The 23,593-nt window shown below is 45.4% G+C and overlaps 1 protein-coding gene across 1 annotated transcript in view; it reads left to right on the top strand.

Moving 5' to 3' along the window:
• Nucleotides 1-23,593, top strand: part of bicd1a (bicaudal D homolog 1a) — a 52,106-nt gene that overhangs the window by 15,943 nt on the left and 12,570 nt on the right. The window contains exons 2-6 of the mRNA XM_061251570.1: nucleotides 10,614-10,826; nucleotides 17,531-17,683; nucleotides 17,937-18,407; nucleotides 21,799-22,923; nucleotides 23,373-23,524. Of these exons, the coding sequence (XP_061107554.1) occupies nucleotides 10,614-10,826; nucleotides 17,531-17,683; nucleotides 17,937-18,407; nucleotides 21,799-22,923; nucleotides 23,373-23,524 (2,114 nt within the window). The remainder of the gene's footprint in view (nucleotides 1-10,613; nucleotides 10,827-17,530; nucleotides 17,684-17,936; nucleotides 18,408-21,798; nucleotides 22,924-23,372; nucleotides 23,525-23,593) is intronic.

The following is a 23,593-nucleotide window of genomic DNA, read 5'->3' as shown; positions in this document are numbered from 1 at the left end:
CCCGGCCGCTGCCCGGCCTGGCCTTTCAGGCGTCTGTGTGTCGGGGCGGACGCCCGCAGTGGGGAAAAACACTCGCGTTCGGCCGCGCACGAGACGCATTCGCACACAGTGACGGCCCGTGACGGAGGACCGGTCAGCTAGTGCTGCACTGCAGGGGCGCTGTGGCGTGAGATCACCCTGAATGACAGCGCTGTGTGAAGCAGAACACCCAGGACCGGATCACACGTGTTTTCAGTTACGGTTGGAGTGGTGATGCTATTTTAATCGGTTCGCATGAGTCAGTGATTACGGCGTATGTTAGCTCCGCTCATTACCTGGTTCATGAAGCCTCACTCCCCCCTCGCTAGTCCCATCATCCCTCAGTCAGCTCATGTGGGAAAATGGGCTCCCAGAGGTCAGTCAGCGGTTATGTACAAAGGGCTGTTACAGTTAATGGATTCTCAGGCTCGAGGCCTAGTGCAAACATGTCCTCACTCAGTGCTGGAATATCACACTTTCTGTGTCCAGGATCTGCTTCCCTCTCATTCAAATTCAGCTCTCATGTTGTGATAGCGAATTATATATTACATATATTATATAGCACAGTGTGCTAAAAGGGCATAGCCACTCATTTATATCACCTGTCCTTTCTCCTGGCTGGCTAGCCAAAGGCCCGTCAGGAACAGGAGTTTATGATGTTTCACTTTGTTTCTCACGCCGCGTAAGTGTTTGTCAGGAGGATGCCGGTGCAGCATATGTTCTGGACTGCAGTTCCCAGTGAGCCCGGCATTCAGGCAGTGATAAATATGCAGGGCACAGCGGCTGGTGTCACGCAATCGGACACAGGCTCCATGCAGGGCCCGTGGCACAGGCCAGAAGTGCTGATTGAAGTCTGGGAAATGGTCCAGGTGTCCCTCTTATCAGTGGCAGGATGAGCACGCTCTTTTCTAATTGAATTGCTTTGAGGAAGATGTGTTTAACAGAGTCTTCTGTCTGACCTCCGTGGCTGACGCAAAATGTACCCCAAAGGAGGGAAGAAGCACTGACTATTCTGCAGTCTGTTGTGGAAGGTGGCTTGCAATCTTTCTGTGTTACAAAGGAGAGTCAAACCAACCCAGTTGAGACTTTTATTGGATAATGAATGTGCTGCAGTCATTTTATATGTTTGGCTTTGATATGGCACTTAGTGATGGGCTGCTCAGAGTGTTCTTGTAACTTTCTTTGTCAGGGCAGCGCATTTCAATGACCTACAATGGAAAAAACCAACCGAGATAAAATTGAAGTGAGATTGTTTTGTGCATTGCTGCTGCAGTCATATTGTTTATCTATATTATGGAAAATAAAACATCTTATGAGATTTTGCACTTCATTTATATTTCATCCGATGGCATAACAACACACTCTTTCCATTTCTACCCATGTATCGATGTTCTTATCACCAATACACTTGAAACGCTGCTCAGCATCCATATTACCTCCTTAACATTTGACTTTCTTCCGGAATGCCGATGGAAATAGTGCTCGGTATTTTCACAGAGCTCAGTAGCGATATTACTGTTGCACTTTATCCATGTATGGATTGATTTTTTCATCTGCTTTAATACTAAATGTATGCACATCAGCTGCAGCAGGCCCACGGAGTACAGAAATTAATGTAATCGGACACGTCCTGATGTTATTAGGAGCCAGTCTGCTGAGATTCCATTGGTCCGTCTCACTGAAGACAGGCTGCTTTAGCAGCTGGTGTCCTTATTTGATACACTTAAGGTCACACAAGTAGAGATGAGACACTGGAGATCTCATCAGCCGACTGACTGCGCGTGTTGTTGAAGGTAAACCAGTGCAGTCACCGCTGCCTGCACTGAGAAGCCACAACTCTGTTCAAGTTGGAGGGTTAAGTGCATGAGCGCACATTAAAACGAACTCTTGGAAGCATTTACTTCACAACTGCACCCATGGTAATTCAGTTTGATCTTATCCAGTGTTTCATTGGCTTTCTTTATGAGCTTGGAGAGCAGTGGGGAGTGATGTGTGTGAGTGTGATTGAGTAGGTGAATATAATACAGGGATAACATAGAGAAATTATTTTTAAGCACATTAATTATAAACAACACTTATATTAATAATATCAATAAAATTAAAAAAAAAAAAATTATATTATTCACACCACACACTATTTCCTTGAGAAAAATGCATTAAATACTAATTTGCATTCATTGATCATGGGTAAATAATTTTAGTCAGAATAATATATTCAGAATAATATAATCGGCATTATATAATAACATAATATGTTAAAATTAAAAAGTTAAAATTTAAAATACCTAATCACATTATTTAAATAATTCATTGTCATCTATGTCAGTAAAAAGCTAACTATTAGCTTTGTGGTGTATTCTTAGGTAATGCATATCCTAAAATTTTACTGATTTGAACTTTCTTAACATCTCTCAAGTGTTGACAACTCACTCAGCATAAATTTAACAGCCAACCACGCATCACCCTTTTTAATATCAGGAACAGCTGCACTGATCCCGCAGGGGCAGGAAAGCCAATTTATTTGCATGGTCTGCAAGATTGCTAATAGTACCGCCAAGATAAGAGTGCAAAGTCCAAATCCCATAATTATCTACTTCAATAAACATGGCTATTTTAAATTCAGGAATCACACTACACCAGACATATTAATTCCTAGATGGAAACACTGCTCTATTGTCATTTTCCAGCACACATTAGTTGTTTAAACAGCATCTGCAACCATTTATCGACTTGTGTACTAGCTGGCTAATCTGAGTGTGTGAGCTAAGAAGTTAATTGTATGAGTTTATTTGTGGTGTGTCAGTGTAGCAGTACAGTACTGTTTGTGTATGTAGAGTCATTGATGTGTAGGTGTATGAGACAGTGCAGTATTCTATGTGTGTGTAGCCAACATCCCTGCAGGTTGAGCTTGGAAAGAGTGAAGGACATTAACATATACATCTCTGCTCCCTCCCAGTCTCCCACCGGTTTATTGTGGAAGTCTGTGGGATTTTGCCCCAGCAGTTTGGCACCAGTCTTGTTGGACCGTGTTGCTCCAAGGCTGTTGTGGTTGCAGAGCCGTCGTTGTCTGAAACAAATCACCCACGCTGGAGAGAGGCGTGCTCATGCTGGTCTGCCTGATGCCAGGGGAGGTGGACACAGTTCTTGGACCGATAGTCAAACTGATGTGCCAGAAGACAGAGGCGTGTTCCGTCTCATTCCTTGGGCTGCCTGCTGTCAACACCCAACACTCTCCTGCTTTTCCAGGAAAGTGATTTTAAATCCTGTCACCACCATCCTCTCGAGTGCCTCAGTTACTGCATATTACCGCATTTCTAAACTCTACCAAGTCCGTACACCTACAGTATCCATTTACCCTTCAGCTCTCCATCGACCCCCCCCCCCTCCATCGACCCACCTCCCTCCCTCACCTGTTTCTCCCACTTTCCGCAGGGTCTTCGTTACATTAAACAGTGCTCCAAGTTAGCATGTTCGAGCATCTCCAGTTCCTCCGCCCCTTCCCTCAGTTACATTAATCGCATTGCAAGCCCCCCCCTCCCCCGCACTCTCCTCTCCTAACAAATCACACCGACACACACAGCCTGCCAGACTGAACACATCACATGGTACAGATAACTCCTCCCCATCTCCTCTCTGCAGAAATGAGCCTTATAAACGCCCTGCGTATTTTATGCGTATTTTATTTCAGAGCAGGAAGTAAATTTTTAGAGGTTAGACAAGACAGTACTAGAAACTATAAGTAAGCATTTGCATAAAAATATTGTTTAAATATTGTGGAATATGATGTCACACTGACTGTACGTGTACATGCGTATTTCTGAAGCAGCGGTACTGTACATATTGCTTTGTAAACTCAAACTGACAGGGGGGCCATCATCAGACATTACATCATCTATTGAGCTGTTGTTAGGCACTTTGATTAAAAGCTGGGAAAGAAGCAAGCTCTCCTGCATCTGCTTTTTGTATACATTCCAGCTTTTTCTTGATGCTTTCGACCTTCAGATCAAATCCTAACTGTCTGATGTCTGGGCTGGTGATTTTTACTGTAACTCGTGCTACCTACACACCCCACCCCACATTTTCATTCTGTTTTTGGGAATGACTTCAGCCTGGGGGCCCTACTTCTCTCCTGTTGGCTGAAGGAAGTGGTTTGATAGACTCCCTATTAAAAGTCACTGTTGTGAGCTACTGACCAAGCTACTGAGAGTGATACATTCCTGATGTGATGCTTCTTCCCTTGGGATACCTAGACTATATTGATTATATTAATTGTTTTTGAGATAATCGAACAGACATGAATACAAATAAGATGACCATTAAACACACACCCAGGAAGAGAGATTTTGCCATATGCGTCTCTCTCCATGGTGCTGAAATTCTCATAGCATTCCTGTAGTCTGCCATATGGGACAGATTTGTTGGCCATACATTCACTGAACACATGCTGTATGGGTTCCTGTTTCAGTTAAACTGGCATCCACTCCATGTTAGCCGTGTGTTAAAGTCTAGAGCTTGAGTCAGTCTGTTATCTCACTATAGAAATGTGAAATGATCATCCCAGTGGCATTTTGTCTCTGTTACTTTAACTAATTACAGTGACATTAAAAGGGCTTAACACAGCCATGTACAGTGAGACAGGACTTTAAAATAGATAAAATAATTAAAATAATATACTGTAGTTTTCTCATTCAGTGTTAGATGCTGAAGTACAGTTTTCACTTGAAGACTTGAACACTAACTGCACATGAATACAAAAATAAAGTTTGCCGGCCCACAGTTCCTTATTCTTGAAGTAATTATGATTCTATGTTCATCTCCTTGTTTGTAGAAACATGCATCTTTAAGAAGCCCTTACTATATATCTCATGAGTGTAGACCCTGGTCCCTCTTAAGAGGAATGTGTTCAATGTTGCGCATCACACTCACTGCGCACAGTAGCTTGTAGACCTTATCTCTTTCTGATCTGTCCCTATCACATGAATTATTAACCAGAATAGGCAACTGGTTGCCTCAGGACACAAATCAGAATCACATTTTCTGCAGATGAAATGATATTGGGGCCCCTGTTTTGTGAGGTCTCATCTGTCTGAGCTGACGCAAGGAAAAGCTATCCAGTGCGATGGTAAATTGGATTAGGTTCACTGTCTGCTGCTTAAACATATTCCTCCCGAGCTACATTTGAGACTGCGTTCGGATCGAATCAAATTCTTCGTTTCGCGGACGGAAGTCTGACGAGCTGATTACAATCGCGTTTGAAAACGATACACGCGAGCGAAGGGGTCTTAATGGGCCTTTTTACCACTGCTCTTCCGCACAGCGCTCCTTTGAGGATAACTGGAGCTTGAGAGCTGTCCTTATGGTGACTGTTCCACTGTGTCAGCTGCTTTGAATAACAGAGCACAGATGGAGAGGCTGGCCGGTGTGGACTGCCCCCTACTGGCCACTGCGGGGGCCCCATTCTCCATCTGTTTGGAGTGCCCGTCTCGCATGCGGACAATGGTCATTGTACACTGTGGCGTCCCCGTCACGTTCCCGGGGGCCCCAGCTGCACCCCAGAGAGGCCCCCTGAACCCAAACAGTGCCAGCAGCTTTCATTAAAATGGTGGTCTTGTAAACTCACTCTCACTGGCCCAGAATTAATTTGCGCTTTTATACCGGGTCGCCTCCCTTCAGTAACTAATTGCAAAAGCGGTCCGTTTCCCCTGAGGAAGAGGAACCCGGGCCCCCTGACAAAGGTAAACAAAGCAAGGTCGCCGCGTGATTGCCCGTGCCAGCACTGGTGAGGAAACATCACAGATTTTATTGAATCCGCAACCTCGTCTTTTGTGTTACGTAATTATTTGTAAAGTGCTGCATATTCATTGATTGCTATTCGTATGTTAATGGAACACTAGGCTCAGTGTCCAAAAAAAAAAACTGCTGTAAATTGATATCCATTAAGATAGAAAGTGATATCACGGCTTTTACACGGGCAGAGTCTGGGATATGAACAAAGGATTTGCAACCTATGTGGTGTTACCAGCTATTGCTCACAATTCATAAAATATACATTCCCTGGGTGTGTTTTGCCTGGGCGGTAGGCAGTAGTAGTATTGTAGTTACAAATATGCCAATGAACATTTCAAAATAATTTAAAAGCTTGGAAACTGGTCTTTGATCTTAATTGAGCCAGCAGTGTTCCTTGAACACATTCATGAAGTCGTTATTATTAGCTTTGCAGTGAAAATTTGGCATATCGGGTGAAAGACATTGTACGCATAATAGCTTGCAAGCTCAGCAAGGGTTTTGCCAGTGACTTTTTGTCTAAAACTCTATCTTCAATGACACGGTTTATACATTTTTTGAACACGTTGACACGATATCGCTAAATTGCTAAAGACCACAAGAGGAAGCTCATTATTTTAATATGCATCAAAATCATTAGCTGAAGAATATGCTTAAAATTGCTTGCGGTCAACTTTTACGACCATATCTTTCAAATTCCTTCCATAGACTCAGCCTAATAGCTAATTAAACCATTGGAAATTTTGATGGGATTGGATTCGATGTCACAAAATTAACCGCGTACCCATGATGGAGATTCTAATTTGGATCTGTTTCAGACACCCTTTGGCCACAACAGATCTCTAGCTCAATAGCACTGTACTCTCCTCCTGGATACAGTATCCAAACACACCCACGCTCACTCTGATGCATTCCTAATAAGACTGGTGGGAGTCAGTACTCTGTAGAACGAATGTCTCAGTGCAATTAAGAGCTGTAAATGATTCCTGAAACTGATTTAATTAATAGCATGCAAATTGTGCTTTTTGGGGGCTGTTAGCCTCTTTTGATGTAGTTTTCTCATTTATCTTGCATAATCACAAGGCCCGAGTGAGAGAGCGCCCTCCTCCCTGACTCTGCCCATTGTGTGTCCGTCCCACAGCCGTGCCATGCTGTGAGTTCACGTTGCCATGGAGACCACACTCTGGGGTCAACTTTAGCTGTGACTGTTGTAGCAATGCTGGAGGATAGAAGAATAGTTTGCCAACTGTTCATCTGGCTGCTTGAAGTTCTTATCTCAATCGCACATGCACACACACGCATACACATATGCACGCATGCACACACACACGCGCACAAACATGCGCACACACACGCACACATACACGAGATTACCATGAGATTAAGCAGCTGGAGTCTTTTGCCTGGCTTTCAAGATAAAGGCTAAAAACCCAGTTATATGATATATTATATTATATGAATAGTATTGTGTTGGTTTTGAAAGCCAGGAAGAGTATAGAATTGTAAACATTGGCAAGCAGCTACAGAAAAATATCTGTAGGCTTACACAAAGAATAAAGATAGTTAATAAGTTACCTCAGGAGATCAACAAACGAACAATGGCATTAGGCATCTTTATTGTGCAGATACACATGCATGGTGGTGTGTCTGGGTTAAGAACCAAGCCACCAGATTCAGTCACACAATGGCTCTCTCTGCTTGCGGGTGTCATTACTCTTTCTCCTCAGTGTGCCACTGAAAATGGAGCAGACCCAAATTAACTATGATAAATTACCTCTGCAGCAGAATGTATCTCAGAGTCCTGATTATACTTTTGGCTCCCTTGTTAGTTATTTTGTTGACTTAATAAAAATGAATGATAAAGAGTGATAAAAACTTGTTGTGCAGAGAGGAAAAGGTTCAGTGAATCTCCCATCACCCTAAACCATTAATCCTGTTTCATCTTCTGTGGCTAACATTGCTCTGCTGTTATCTTGTAGCACAGTGTGATAAACTGACAGGTCAGAGACAACTGACATAGCACTGTCTCAGTGAGGATGTGTTGTGGGTGCAGTGTCAGAATCAGATGAACTTGCAGTGCTGCAATGTCTGTGTTCTGAGGCTATCGTGGAGGCCTGGGCAAATCGCTATATCAACCATTTTTTACTTGTGCCATTTTGTGAGGATAGGAGATATGATTGAGTCTTTGCTTTTCTTCAGAATTTTTATTGAAGTACTATTAGTATATTTACCTTATCAATACTCACTAGCTTTTTGGGCATTTCAAGGCTCCATTGTAATCAGTGGTGTGTACCACATGACTATCATGACTATCATGGGACTTCCTCCCTGCCCTGGGTTTCATTCGTTGGGTGTACTTGTGAATTTTGCACTCTGAAGGGTCAAGATCAGGAAGCGCATTAGCATCTCCGTGTCTGCTGGAGCAGAGGTCTTTGCCTCTGTCCATGAGCCTCTGCTCCACACAGCACAGCACAGCACACATCCTGCTCTGGATAAATACAGCTGGCCTCCAGGATGCTCTCCACACTGCAATGTGGCACTCATAGAGCACTGGGAGCTGGCGCCTCAGCAAAAGCTGTCAGGAAAATGGTCATCTCACCTCACTGCTGCAGTTCAAAGTTGACCTGCATCTAGGGTTGATTTCTGTAATATCACTTTATTTTCTTCATGTAAGCTGGGAATTGATTTTATCATGTGCTGCGGGGTCTTCCCTGGTCTTTATTCCAGCTACATATCACAGTAGCCTCTGAATGATTGGTCACTGAATGACTTTTGCTGCTCTTCATAGTATTTGCATGTGCAACCTTTCATTTATTTATCATGTTTTATGTTTGGCCTTTCTTGAGTTTGGGATTGCCCCATTCCTTTGTTTGTGGCCAATTTGTGCACGGCAGGAGAATTTAACAGCATGCCTGACCAAAATACTGCCCATCTAAACCAGAACGTTCACACGCTGATGCTCTCCCAGTCTCTGTGTCACGTTACATCAGTACCTTTTGTACAGGTAGTGAAACTAAAATCAACATATCCCGTTTGTGATGAAAGTGGTCTATGTTTTGTTTAGGTTCACTACCAGATTTTGCCTTGTGCTCCATGTTAATGCACTGGCCCAGTGAACCTGAAGCACTTCTGCCTGCTTCTGGCCTTTCATGCAGACCTTCCATCGCGATCCCATGCTGACATCACCTCAGGCAGCACTGCTCATTAAATAAGACCAAGCTGAGCTGTCTTTGTCACTAAATCTCCTGCCAAACACACCCCATCAGTCACCCATCTTTCAAGGCCCTTAAAAACCTGCATTTCTTCAGGGGGGATTGTCCCCTGCTTACCCTAATCAACTGTACGTCTCTTTGGATAAAAGCTTCAGCTAAATAACACATTATTATTAGGCCTTTGCAGTATGTAAATTATATGAGTCACGCAGTTTCTGAAAGGGGGGAAAGCGATCTGGAGTCGTGTCCTTCACATCAACAGGCTGGTGTCTGCCCATAGTGGCGCCACAGGCATGAGATGCAGCTGAGTGCGCAGCAGTGGAAGAGGAGTCAATAAGAGCCCATAATCATGGATATCGTCTCATAACATTATTACTGCTCGCTATCTACATCTCTCTGGATAATGATCTTTATGATTCACAATAATAATGCCTTTGTCTTTATCATTGTTATTATTATTATTATTATTATTATTTCTCCAATAAGCGGCGATAAGTAATCAGCTAGTCTGGTCTTGTCCTGGCGCCTAACATCTGCTGCAGTGTTGCTGGGGATGGCGGATGAGACAGATGGGAGGTGAGAGGCGGAGTACAGCCAGTGATGTCATCATGCTCGCTCAGGCAGACTTGATCCTGAGGAGACAAATGGACTTGTGTGCGTGTGTGTGTGTGGGTATGTTGGTGTGTGTGTGTGTGTGTGAGGGTGTGTGTGTGTGGGGGTCTGTGTGGGTCTATGTGTTTTTGAATTCCATTAAAGGCTCATTTATGTGGCTATCATGCTGTTAGTGTGCAGAAAGGTATACATTCTCTTAAGCATTACATCTAACCACCATTCACTATCCTTTAACTCTGAACATATTACAACAAATTTTACAATATTTTTAATATATTACGGCAGGTTGAGTAAAAACAAATCCCTTTCTTAAATTCTACACTTGGAGTGGAGATCTTGGTGAGATCTTGGTGAGATCTTGGTGAGATCTTGGTGAGGTCTTGGTGAGTTCTTGGTGAGGTATTGGTGAGGTCTTGGTTTGCAGAATTTTGTTCAGTGAAACCAGTTAGCACAGTACTTTATTTTCTGACAGTGTGTTTTTATACAGTGTATTGTGGTGTGTAGTGTCTGGATTGATGTAGCTCTGTGCTCTTATCGGTTTAGCTTTGTTGTGGTTATCACCCAGGAGGGGATTCATTTGTCATGACAGGTCAGATCAGAGCCGTGCAAAATCCCTTGTCAGGAAGCCTGGAACACTGTTCCTATTGATTGAAGCAATAGGTTGAAATGTTATCTGACTTGTCGCTGAGGCAGACATGGCTGGTTTGGGCAAGTTACAAGTTTGTCCAGCTGCTCCTGGTGGTAAAAATATATATAGATTTATTTATTTTTCCCAGGGGATTTCTGGAAGACATGTGCTTGCACTAGATGGCATTATTTACTTTATTAACAGACCCTGCATTACTTATATAATTGTTTTGCTCTGTGTCTGGATATTGTGTTGCTCTAGGTATCAGCAGAGGTATGGGATTGAAGCCCATATGGGATTTGTGCTGTAAGTACTGCTCCTTAACCGTCATTCTCTCTCTCCCTCCTCCTGTCCCTCAGGCGTTCGGACAGGCATACTCAAACCAGCGCAAGGTGGCAGAGGATGGGGAGACTAACGAGGAGACCCTGCTGCAGGAGTCTGCCTCTAAGGAGGCGTACTACATGGGCCGTCTGCTGGAGCTGCAGACCGAGCTCAAACTCTGCCGCTCCGTGGCCTCCAACACGCAGGCCGAAAACGAGCGGCTGAACGTCATTCTGCAGGAGCTCAAAGAGGTGAGCCCGCACTCTTATCGTTCGCTATAATATCCAATATGTTTGGGTACTGCACTGAAGCACCTCACTTAAGCATACAACAGCAGTGCTTTGTATGGGATTCAAACAAAGTGCAAAGTGCAGGGTTGGTACAATAAATGAACACACAACCACACACAGCGGGCCAGGACTCTGAGGGGTATGTCTGAAGAATAGTAACTATGGATGACAAGATTTTCGGATTGGCATGTACAGTCTGCATGAGTATATTGATCTGTTGACTCGGATGATGTGGGCTGAATACTGAACACGTTGAAGCTCTGTGTCTCCATGGCAGTTTAGTTACAGTCAGGTACTGTAGGAACGGGATGGCTGCCCTTGGGCCGTTTATTCTCAGTGCAGGAAGGACAATATGAGTGAGGGGGCAGGGCAGGTCATGCCGCACTCACGCAGGGTTCATCCAGAGGGCCTGAGTGAGGGTGTCAGCAGTCACCAGGCCGGAGGTCAGGGCGGGGTCAGACACTGCAGCTCAGGCCCTTTGTGGAGGGCAGATCCGGCGCTAAGCTGGCGGATAACAGAAATACCCTGAGCTCGGCACATGAGCGAGGGTACGTGTGCCTGGATCCGCTCCAGATCGCAGGCCCGGCCCTGCACCGTTTGGGTTCACTGGTTAGAATCGGATCTCCCATTCGCGTTGTAAGGACATCAGAGCATATAGGGACAGAAGCAGCACTGTACAGTGTGTGCGGGGCTCTGCAGTGCTCCCGTTTTACAGGCATTTTCTCCTGAGAATGAATGAGTGCTAACTGGAAAAATAATTTAGGAGCACGTTTAGTGTGCATTAATGTAAATTAGTGTACATTTTTAAAAATAGGATCACCTTGGAAAAAGATGCTAGTGTAGAGCACTGCTGTGCCTCCTTGTTTGCCAAACCACCAGATGTAGTTGCTTTGATTCATCGGTGAATTTATGATAAGGCATAAAACCACCTGCATTGAGTCTATGGGAAAATAATTAAATTATATTGTGATCTAAAAAATGCATTGGATCATATAGCATACTCAGCATAGTCTGTGCCAGTTTTCTGGGAATGCTGGGGGAAGGGCTTTAATGAGAGGATCATTCTACCCCTGAACCTGTGTGGATGACCTGCTGATCCACGTCAGCTAAGCCAGCTAGAGTTACTGCTGAGAGGCCTTCTCACAAGAGAGCTGTGGGCAGAACCACACTGCCTCTCATGCTTAAACACATCTGTGTGCATTAAGGAGGATGGGGTGTGTCTGCATCACATCACAGGAAACCACCAGTTCCAATTAATCATGTGGAATATGCTGTATTTTCTATGTGCAAAAGCCTTAGCCTTGACTGCAGTTAAGGCAGGCCGTGGGCTCAGTGTGAACAATTGTGTGCCACAGCTGTTGTAATACTGAAAAAGCCAGGTAAGTCAGCCTAAGGGCCTATTGATTATGGCTATAATATACTGTAAGCTGGTTATAACAGTCAAAAAGAGATATTGTCAATCAGTCTGTTTCCGGTCTTACTGTCACAATTAGGTACATTAGACCTGCCTTGCTCCCGTCCTACAGTGGAGAATAAGGTATACAGTACTGGTCCGATGTGGTTCCAGTTCTACAGAGGAGAATGAACATAATGAGAGTCTGTTTCCAGCCATAAACTGACCAAAAGGATGTAATGAGCCAGCCTGGTTTATGGTGTGAAAGGGGAGTAGTGAGTCAGACTGTTTCCACCTTTATGGTGTGAAAGGAGTATAGTGAGTCAGACTGGTTTCAGCTTTATGGTGTGAAACTGGGATAGTGAGTCAGACTGGTTTCAGCTTTATGGTGTAAAACTGGGATAGTGAGTCAGACTGGCTCCAGCATTATGGTGTAAAACTGGGATAGTGAGTCAGACTGCTTTCAGGCTTTACAGCAAACGTGTATCAGAGAACCCTCCTTCTTCAGTGCTAAGTTAATGGTCTAGCTTTTTTACCTTCAGGGCTCACAACATCCTCTGTTTCCTGTCACCTGCTTGTCTCACAGTGGCACATAATAAGTCCGTCACCTCCCCGTCTTCCCCATGCCTTGTTTGTGGCATTAAATGAGCATGCAAGGCCATGTTTTAATTACTGTGCGATGACAGATGCAGCAGCCACAAGGGGCTTTGTTCATCTTGTAGCCGCACTGTATCTGATCCCTGCTTCCAATGGGAAACCCTCCCGAGCACAGCTCAGACAAAATTCATTACGAAGTAGCTACTGGTCCGTGTCCAGATAAGAAGAGTTTTTTGTTTGTTATTGTCATCCTGTTGTGTGTAATGACTCATACAGCCATGTAGCACAATGCTTTCAGTGTGTATTCATCCCTGTCATAAATAAGGTGAGAAACCTGTGTGTGGGGGGAGGATTACAGCCTGTTTATCATTACACACCACTTGGCATAACATTGCATGCTCAAGTGCACTACGAACAGATAACAGTCTATGGCTACAGTGCCCTCCATAATGTTCGGGACAAAGATCCATCCATTTGGGACAAAGACCTACTGTATAACTACTTGCAGTCAGCATGGTCTGCAGCAATATTTATACCAATCTGGCCTTTTTATGGCAGAGATTTGAGTGGCTTGAGTGTGTGTAGGTTTTAAGCCTTGTCAATGGAAAATACTTTCCTTTGTTGCACAAAAGATCAGTCACACATGGCATATTGACAGTGTGAACAGTGCTCAAACACACTGTGCAATTTCAGTAATGCTGTGTGTGCTTTATTATAGAACACTTAATCCTGCACTTTATCGAGCTCATGCACACTGTGACATATTATCCCATTTTCATGTACAATGTGCCATATTCTTCTGTGTAAATCTGATTATCACACACACGTGCTTGAGCTCACAGTAATGAACTCAGTATATTAACAACAGATCAGCACTCAGTGCTTTTCAGTGAAGATTAGGCTAAATGATTAAAACGTCCAGCATACTGCTGTTATTAGTTATATGGCATTCTCTAACCTAATCTCTCTTTGTTATAGAAGCACTGAGATCGGCAGTGAATGTTTAAACTGAAATGATACTCAGCTACACAGCCAAAGGCATGACATAAGAGCATATTAAGGGTGTTCATTACTGTAAAGCATACAGCAATGAAGAAGAATGTAAACATGGTGGATTTGCAGTCACTTCGCTTTTAACGGCGTATTAGACATGGACATTTCAGATGTGTTTTGCGGCCTCAGAGGAGAAATGTCCAGCAGACTAAAATGGAGTCCGTGCTGACTCATCAGTCGCAGTGTTGCAGCACAAGCACTCCTGTGCATTTCCCAAATATTACGCATGTGATGAAGAACTGGAAGTATATGAAGGATATATATATACACAAGCATACAAACTGAATACACATTCATAAGTACAGCATAGACATAATGTATGCTAATTGACCTACTGACTGTCATTGTGTGTGCTGTGCCACCTTCCATCAAATCTCGATTTATCATATAATATAAAAAGAGAATGTCATGGTAAAAGGAGAGTGTCATGGTAATGTCAGTTATGACCTGGCCAGTGAGAGTAACTGTGCACGCTATGACAGATGAAGTCAGTTGACATGGGTGTTCATACACGTTTATTCAGTGCTCATGTAGGGGTCATGTTGTGCCTGCCAATGTGTTTTGCCATTCTTATGTTGGACACTTTATAGAAAGTAAAAGTGACATATTCAGCGTGACAATCAAAACATTACCCTTTATTACCCTACACTTATCCAAACCTCCTAAAATTACAAGCTATTTTGACTGAATTAGAATGTCGACCCCTAGGCAAATCCAAGTGGAAGACACCCACAGATATGAGTAAGTCTCCCGATTTCCAGTCGAACCACACTGATTGGGACGACTGGCCCATAATCCCCTGGCCTTCATGCAGTGCTCATCACTAATGGATGACTGACATTGCCGAGAATATGTATGAGACAACACGCCGTGGCAGTGGCCTCCGAGGTCATTAATGTCAGATTATGTGGATGGGAGTCCATTAAACAATAAACTTGGCCTGTGTCAGAAGGTGACTCTTGCTCCTGAAGTGAGCCAATCTGTTAACATCTAAGTGCGTATTATCTTTTAGTCTATTGATTTCCTAAAAAAAAGTTTAATTAATTCTCATTTTAATTGAAATGTAAAAAAATAGAATTAGCATCTTTACTTGTAGAAATGTTAAATAATGTATCGTGATTATGGCAAAAATAGAAATAGTAGCCATAATAAACATGAACAGTTATCTTGATTAACAGTCTTCTTTTCACTTTCAATTTGCCTGGGGGGTAAACATATGTTCAGAATGGAGGATAAGAGGCTGGAGGGAGATAAAGGGTAGAACCAAAGAAAGCAACAGACTGGGAAATAGGAGGGGGGGTGGAAAATGAGCAGGGGAGAATTTGAAAATAAATTAATGAAGAGGTTAATGAATGTGGAGTGTGGTTGGGCCACTCTGTGAGGTTGTCTCTCAAGAATGTTCTCCTCGGGGAAAGGACAGAGGAAATGCCTCTTGGATCTGTGAACCCATCCACGACACACACACATGTACACACAAACACACACACACACACACACACACACACACACACACACACACACATACATAACTACACACACATACACACACACACACACTGACACACACACACACACACACAGGCACACACACACTGGTTTCTGTCCCAGCGCAGTCAGCCTCTGCTTCAGAACTTGCTGGCCAGGGTCATGTATGCAGCTCGCCCAGAGCAGCATCAGCACTTCCGCTGCATGCTGCGATTGGCTGGATCCTGAGGGCGCACACTCAGCACCTCCACAGGGCCCTGGGCAGGCTGGGCCTGGCTTCAGACCGCACAGCACTGTAGAGCAGCGCTCAACCTCGTGAGCTGAAGCCTGCAGGTTCACTTCAATCTGCTAGTTGTCTACCTGGGTGAATGTCCAGCTACACTAGCATGAAGTATGTAAAAATATTATGTCATGTAAGTCACTGTAAGTAAGGATGCTGTCTGAGCTCATAATTCAAGTTATGTTGATACTGTATTTTTGTTGCTACATTAAGTTGCTACACTTTTGGATTTATTTTGATACTGACAACTACACTACTGCATAACACAACAATGTAATGTCAGGAAGACCTTGCTCAAGGTCTGGCAGGTTGCCGTTGTCTCTCCCTCTGTTTTTCTGGGTTTGATATAAGAGGTAATTTGGCACTCAGAGACCATTTGAGCTGGTTCATTACCAAGATGGCAACAGAAATAGGCGCTCTCACCAAAAGCGTGCCAAACAGTGCCAAAATGTCCCAACAACAGTAACAAAATGTGTTTATTTAACCACAAAATGTCAATACAATCTCACAATCCAACAGTCCTACTATACAAAACAATGCAAGCCAAGAAACATGTTGCTTGTTGGGTGGAAATTCTGGGGCTTGACAAATCTACCTCAGACTGAATTAAACTCTGTCGAATGCGCATGTACACACCTACTGTAGTTTGTCAGGTCCATACTGCACACTGAACAAGAAGCGATGAGATCATCACACCACCATGTAACTGTAACTGATGTCATAGCATTGACCTACTAGGTTTACTGGACACACACCAGCAAGTCTGCAGAGGTGTGGTCCCTTCATTTCTCAGTTACTATAGATTCAAAGTGTTTAATCAACCAGTATACCTATGGCAGTTGAAATGGAGGCACTTCTCTGCTCTTCCTAGTCTTTCTCCCCTCCTTCGTGGTACAAACATATTCTTCCCAGACCATCTCTGTGAAATTCATTGTACAGTCATCTTTTTAGTTATTTGTTTCTGCATTTTATAATTGTTCTGTTTGATTTATGATACTCAGAGCTCATTGATTAATGTTCTTTATCCTTTTGAGAGAAAATGCTGATTCTGGAGGTTTTCTTCTGACGAGGAGCCATTTTGTTTCTTCAGTGTTCACAGTGTGCAGAGCTTCCTCTCTGCTCTCACCCACTGTGTAAGAAACCAGCACTGTTGGGCTGCGTGTAAGTGCAGGAAACTTAATGAATTGCCCTGAACAAGAAGTTATGTTTTTCAGGGGGAGTTTACCAAGGGGAGGATCTGTAGATTCATATTACAGAAATTAATACACATAGCTGCTTAGAGCTGCGCATACATGACTACAGTTGTCCTAAAAACATTTTTTAATAATCCCAGAGATTGTTCAGGTTCTGTATTTCCAGTTTTACACTATGGTGTTGCTATGGTTTCTCTCCATTGTCAGTGAAGTGTTCCTTTCTGGCTTTTTATGTTCAGGTGGTGTTGCATTCATTAATTTAAAGCCTGCAGACAGAATGCAGATGAGATGTGGGGACCTAGTGTAATTTCTGCACTGCATAGACTGTATAAATCTTAGCTTTGTCAATGCTCTTTGCTGAAGCATTGTGCTTAGGCTTGTGCCCAAACAGATTCCAAACCTTTATTTTATGCACAGATGATGGCACAGCCCTCATTGACATCCTCACATCCCAGGGAGAGCAATTATCACAATGTGATATGAATGCATGCCAAGCTAAGACCAGTTTCATTGAGTCTATAAAACTGAGCAGCTTTGCTAACATAGATTCAAAGGTTTAAAGGTCTGTTCAGATGTAGTTCTGTACAGATTATATACCCTGATATACAGTATACAGTGTGGTGAATGAATCTCTCTTGTCTCTCTCTGTCTCCCTCTCTCTCAGAGTAATGAAGTCTTGGAGTTGCAGAGGAGCAGGATGAAGGAGGAGATCAGGGAGTATAAGTTTCGGGAAACTCGGCTGCTCCAGGACTACACTGAGCTGGAGGAGGAGAACATCACCCTGCAGAAGCTGGTGTCCACGCTCAAACAGAACCAGGTGTGTCTCTACCTGCCTCCACCGTACACACTGCAACATTCCTGCTGCCAGAGTTAAACCAGTCCAATAGGGACAATGTTTCATCTCTATCATTGTATCAGAGTAGACGTTATATAAACTTGCATTGACCTTTGCATTTTTTTCATTAACATTGTCTTATTTCCATAAACTATCCTCCCACCTTCTTAATCCTTGGTCTTTCTCCCTCCCTCTGCCTCCGCTCTTTCTTCCCCCTGCCCCCGTCCTACCCCAGGTGGAGTATGAGGGCCTGAAGCACGAGATCAAGGTGCTGGAGGAGGAGACGGTGCTGCTGAACAGCCAGCTGGAGGACGCTCTGCGGCTGAAGGAGATCTCGGAGGTGCAGCTGGAGGAGGCGCTGGACACGCTGAAGAACGAGCGGGAGCAGAAGAACAACCTGCGGAAGGAGCTGACGCACTACCTCAGCCTGAGCGACAGCGTGTACGGGGCGGGGGCCCACCTCGCCCTCGACGGCCTCAAGTTCGGCGAGGACGCCGGCAGCAACACCACCACGGCCGCCAACTCGCCCAACAACGAGGACAGCAACAAGTGCAACGGGCACCTCCACGGCGGGGGGTCGCTGTCCAAGATGAACGGGGACTACCGGCCCTCCGGCAGGAAGGGGGAGGCGCTGCACCCCGTCTCCGACCTCTTCAGCGAGCTCAACCTGTCCGAGATGCAGAAGCTCAAGCAGCAGCTCCTGCAGGTGAGTCACAGCCAGCGGGGTCAAAGGTCAGGGTTGGCAGGGCCCCTGGGGTCTGTGGCAATAATGCACTGTATTTCCTTTTGCCATTCTTGTGGCAGGATAACGTACGCAGCTAATAATCATTTGCCATCGTTGCCCCCCCCTGAGTATCAGTACCAATGTACTATCAGCAAATCAATGTGGCTTACTTAGGAAGACAAAACTAACTGCACCGATGCATTAACAGCCAGCAATCGACCCTTGTGTCTGCTGCTCATTTCATTAGAGAATGGAAAAGTCCACTCTTCCACTGCATTTTTGTCTACAGGACATCCCTGAGGCGAACAGGTTAAGCAATCTCCATTCATCAGTGGGGAGCAGAAAAAACACACTCTGCTACATCAAATGAAGAGGATCATGGGATTACACATCTCCCAGCATTAAGGCTGAATATGAAAATTCATTTTCAGTATAGTTGTGAGCTTTGCAGTGTGACCACATACACTTTGGGGGCAGGTTTGTTGGATAGTCCAGTAGATTACTGCTGGATTCTTGTCCTATTCATGTCCTGGCTCACCAAGCTGAGTAATTGGGTCATCAGACAAAGCAACCAACCGCAGGCGCGGTGCAGAATCCACTGTCTACTATAATGTAATGCATCTGTATTTTTTTAACCCAGCTGAAATCGCCCATTGGTCTTCATGTTGCTGCCGAGCGTATATGTCATATGTTAAATGTGGGCTTAAATACAAAACAAACAAAAGACCTCACGCTGCTGGAACATGGTGGCATACTATGGGCTATCATAGCAGTTAGGGTGAGTTATGACCTGGGATTTGCTTGTAGTGGTAACATCCCTACAAGAAAGGTGGAGACAAGCTCTTTGCAGCTGAGCAACAGAAAAATATGGACGTGAGCTACTGCTACCTGCTGCTACTATAGAGACCGATAAATCACTACAGTTTTAGTACAATTGTTGAAAGATTGCCCTACAGCTCGCTATGAAGCCAGATTGAAACTGCCATCATTGTGATATTACAGGCTGTTAACCATTAGACTTCCTGTCAGCTTACCCTGAGAAATTCTATAGTGTAGCTAGCTCACTGATTTGCTGCAACATTAGCCGGATAATATTAACCCGACTTAACGTTAGTAAACTGAGTATCAGAATGGAGAATGAAGAATCCCCTCTTTGTCTTTTATTTTCATATAATAGAAAACACAGAATAGAAGTTAATACTAGCTTAGCTACCTAGCAAATACCACATACGCTGGTTTGATGGAGTTGCTATAAGCCCCCCCAGCAGAAGTACACTGCCAAAGGCTGGCAATAAGATTATTATTAATTTACTGTTCTCTATTTCACAAAGTAGGACCTAATGTGGCCCGGGTCCGGTAGGCCCTTCTACATCCATGTCTGGAAGGGGAGAAGTGCTGTTCTTACAAACAGCCTGCCCTAAAACAATCATTGTTCTTATTACCATCCAATTTTTTGGACGTATGTACACATACTTACCTCATTTGTTGAGAGAATATGAGCGTGTGTAGTGCATTGTGTACTGTGCTGGTTGTTGTCAGCGAGCGTGGGGACCAAGAAGGCAGGGGGATGGTGGATCAGGCCAGGGGGCAGTGGACATAAATAGAAATAGTGCCACTGGATTTCATCTGGAAGTCAAAGCCCTTTAAAAGGCCCGGATGCGCAAACCAGATGATCTACTCAACAGCTATTGAAATTAAAATAATGCTCAGGGATTTTTCTTGTTACTATTGGAAATACTATAGTAGAATTGAACAGATTTCATTGGTCCAAACCTGAATTTCTTAAGGCCACAGCAATTGCTCCACCATGACTGCATCTTCTGTATGAATCCCTTGCTATGCCTTCCAGTCTTAGGAAGCCATTGCTTTTAGAGCTTATGTACCTGATGCAAGAAATCGGGCCCCATAAAACACAGTTGATTTGCAGTAGGTGTTCTTATCCAGGCCATTGCACAGTAGAGTATTGTACTGAGGGAATCCAGCTTAAAGTTAACGGAAACTTGTCCAAGTGTACAACAGCTGTGATCCCCCAGGGAAACAAAGCCGTTTATATTGAGGCCCAGGTCCCTGAACATAAAGCTATACTGCTGCTCTACGTTTGGTCTCCCTGTTTCTGGTCTGCCCTCCCTCCCTCTCTGCTACAGCTGCCATGTGGGGAGAGAGTGCTGCATTATTCAGGGTGTGGGAAATCTTGCTTGGCAAAGCACACACAGTGTAGTCCTCCTCTGTGACTTGTGCGCACCGTCCCTTCCCTTCTTCCTCTCTCCTTCGCCGGCTCACACTGTATTCCTCTCTCATTCCCAATTAGCCTCTCTTCTTGGTTTCTAAAGTCCTCTCTTTGTCTTACCTTTCACAACCAATAGTTCTCATCCTTTTCTCTTTCTCATATTCTCTCCTCCCTCCCCTGCCAACAGTATACACACTCTTTGCAGGCTCCTGAAGTCTATTATAGCTCTCTGCATTATTTATTAGGTAGGCTAAGTGAAGTACGATCTTGCCCTTTAAGAGGCAGCTTATCTTCCTTGTCACTCACAGGAAGTGATGTGACATGATAGTGATATAAACAGGAATTGCAACTCATGGCTAGAGCTGCACCAAAACCTAGAGCAAGAAAGCTCTAACAATTTCTGAACCTCTGAGTAGTGTTTCCGATGAATCACTCTCTTTCTCTCACACACACACACACACACACACACACACATACACACTGTATGTGTACTGTACTGTACAGTTTGGCTGCTGTGTGCAGCCATTTTTGGGCATGGTCTATAGAGGGTGCTGTGGAGTCTAATTTCCCACAATGCATGAGACACAGGAAACACTCAGATGTCTGTCTCTGTTGTTGATAGTTTATAGACTGCTGCAGTGCTCATATGAGAAACCTCCGCCCCATCACACTCCTCTGGAGGTCTTTGATCCCTTCTTCTGTCGACAATGCATGCTTATACCATTATTGACACACTGCGAAATTCAAGGGACATGACGCCTTTATTGCTGAACTGAGTTTAGTCATTTAAACTGCTAACCTGCCTCTTTTTGGGAACTTTATAGATTTTTCCTTTCATTTTCCTGGTTGTGTTCCAGGGGGAGAATCAATGGTCGTTTCACAATCCCGTAGCTTTCAGGATGACTGACACCTCAATATCTGATCAAAAATGAATTCAACTGCATTTGAGTGCAGTTATGAGAGAATGTCTTCCTGGTATATGGTGCTGGAATAGTTAGGAATCAGCCGAGATGCATTACCCCTAGGTGTGACATTTCCTGAAATGTAATTGAACACTGACGCTAAATGTTGCTGTGAGAGATGCTAACGGAGAGAGGGTGTTTAGTGCTGTGGGGAGCGATGCTGACTTACTGCCCGTCCCCGCAGGTGGAGCGCGAGAAGGCGGCGCTGCTGACCACGCTCCAGGAGTCGCAGACGCAGCTGGAGCACACGCAGGGCGCCCTGACGGAGCAGCACGAGCGCGTGCACCGCCTCACCGAGCGCATGAACGCCATGAAGTGCGTGCAGTGCGACAAGGACGCCAACATGGAGCTGGACAGCGAGCCCGAGAAGGGAGACACGTCCCCCAACAGCCACGACTACGAGGTGGACATCCACGGCCTGGAGATCCTGCAGTGCAAGTACAAGGTGGCGGTGACAGAGGTGATCGACCTGAAGGCCGAGCTCAAGGGCCTGAAGGAGACGTACAACCAGACGGTGGACTGCCGCGTGGAGGAGAAGACGCGCAGCGACAGCCGGCTCCAGGCCCTGGGGGAGCAGGTGGCCCAGCTGGAGCGCAGCTGCCGGGAGGGGCGCGAGCGCATCGGCGGGCTGGAGGCGGAGCTGCGGGCCGTGTCGAGCGTGGCCGGGGAGAGCCACTCCATGCTGAACGCGGCGCAGGACGAGCTGGTGACCTTCAGCGAGGAGCTGGCCCAGCTCTACCACCACGTCTGCCTGTGCAACAATGAGACGCCCAACCGCGTGATGCTGGACTACTACCGGCAGGGCCGGGCCGCCCGCAGCGGCAGCCTGAAGGGCTCGGAGGACCCCCGCGCCCTGCTGTCCCCCCGCCTGGCCCGCCGCATCAACGCCATGGCCTGCTCCGAACCCCGCAGCCCCAACGACTCCCCCACCAAGGAGCCGCCCCCGGACTCCTCCGGGAGGGAGAGCCCCGGCCCCGCCCGCACCCCCCTGGGGTTGCCCTTCCTCAACGGGTCGCCCCCCTCCAACTCTTCCTCGCCCCTGCTGGAGCCAGCCGGGGACCTGCGCAAGGAGCCCATGAACATCTACAACCTGAACGCCATCATCCGGGACCAGATCAAGCACCTCCAGAGGGCCGTGGACCGCTCCCTGCAGCTGTCCCGGCAGAGGGCAGCCGCTCGAGAGCTGGCGCCCATGCTGGACAAGGACAAGGAGGCCTGCCTGGAGGAGATCCTCAAGCTCAAGTCCCTGCTGAGCACCAAGAGGGAGCAGATTGCCACACTCAGGCTGGTCCTCAAGGCCAACAAGCAGGTGAGCGAGGGGTCTCAGGTCACTGAAGGCCAGGGATCAACGCAAAAGTCCTGCCCTGCGTTTCATGCACCCGTGAACTCAGTCAGCTGATTACTCTTTTTGGTTCTACCAATTTTTGGTTTTTTAATTATTTGTCTTACATCTGTTAGATGTCATGCTGTTGAAGAAAGACAAGTTGCCTTTCATGTGTCACTTTCTAGTTTACCGCTAGCTGAGTAATTTGATATTTTATGAACTAGTACACCTTTAATACTGATCTAGGACACCTGTAATTAGATCCATTCTAATCTGGGACACCTGTAATTAGATCAGTTCTAATATGGGACCCCTGTAATTAGATCAGTTCTGATGTGGTACACTGTCGCTGTTATTAGATCTGTTCGGATCCCTTACGTTATTTTAAATCTGCATTGCACTGAACCTGTGCGTCCGTCGGTTTCTCCCTGAAGACGGCCGAAGTCGCTCTGGCCAACCTGAAGAGCAAGTACGAGAACGAGAAGTCGATGGTGACGGAGACGATGATGAAGCTGAGGAACGAGCTGAAGGCCCTGAAGGAGGACGCAGCCACCTTCTCCTCCCTCCGAGCCATGTTCGCCACCAGGTCAGAGAGGGTTACAGAGGGCAGCCTCCTGTCCACCGACGTCTTTATGTGGGCCGTAGAACTTAATGA

The sequence above is a fragment of the Conger conger genome, chromosome 8, assembly GCF_963514075.1.
Source record: "Conger conger chromosome 8, fConCon1.1, whole genome shotgun sequence".
NCBI lineage: Eukaryota > Metazoa > Chordata > Actinopteri > Anguilliformes > Congridae > Conger > Conger conger.
The sequence above is the reverse complement of the archived record's forward strand: the minus strand, read 5'-3'. Positions and strand labels throughout refer to the sequence as shown.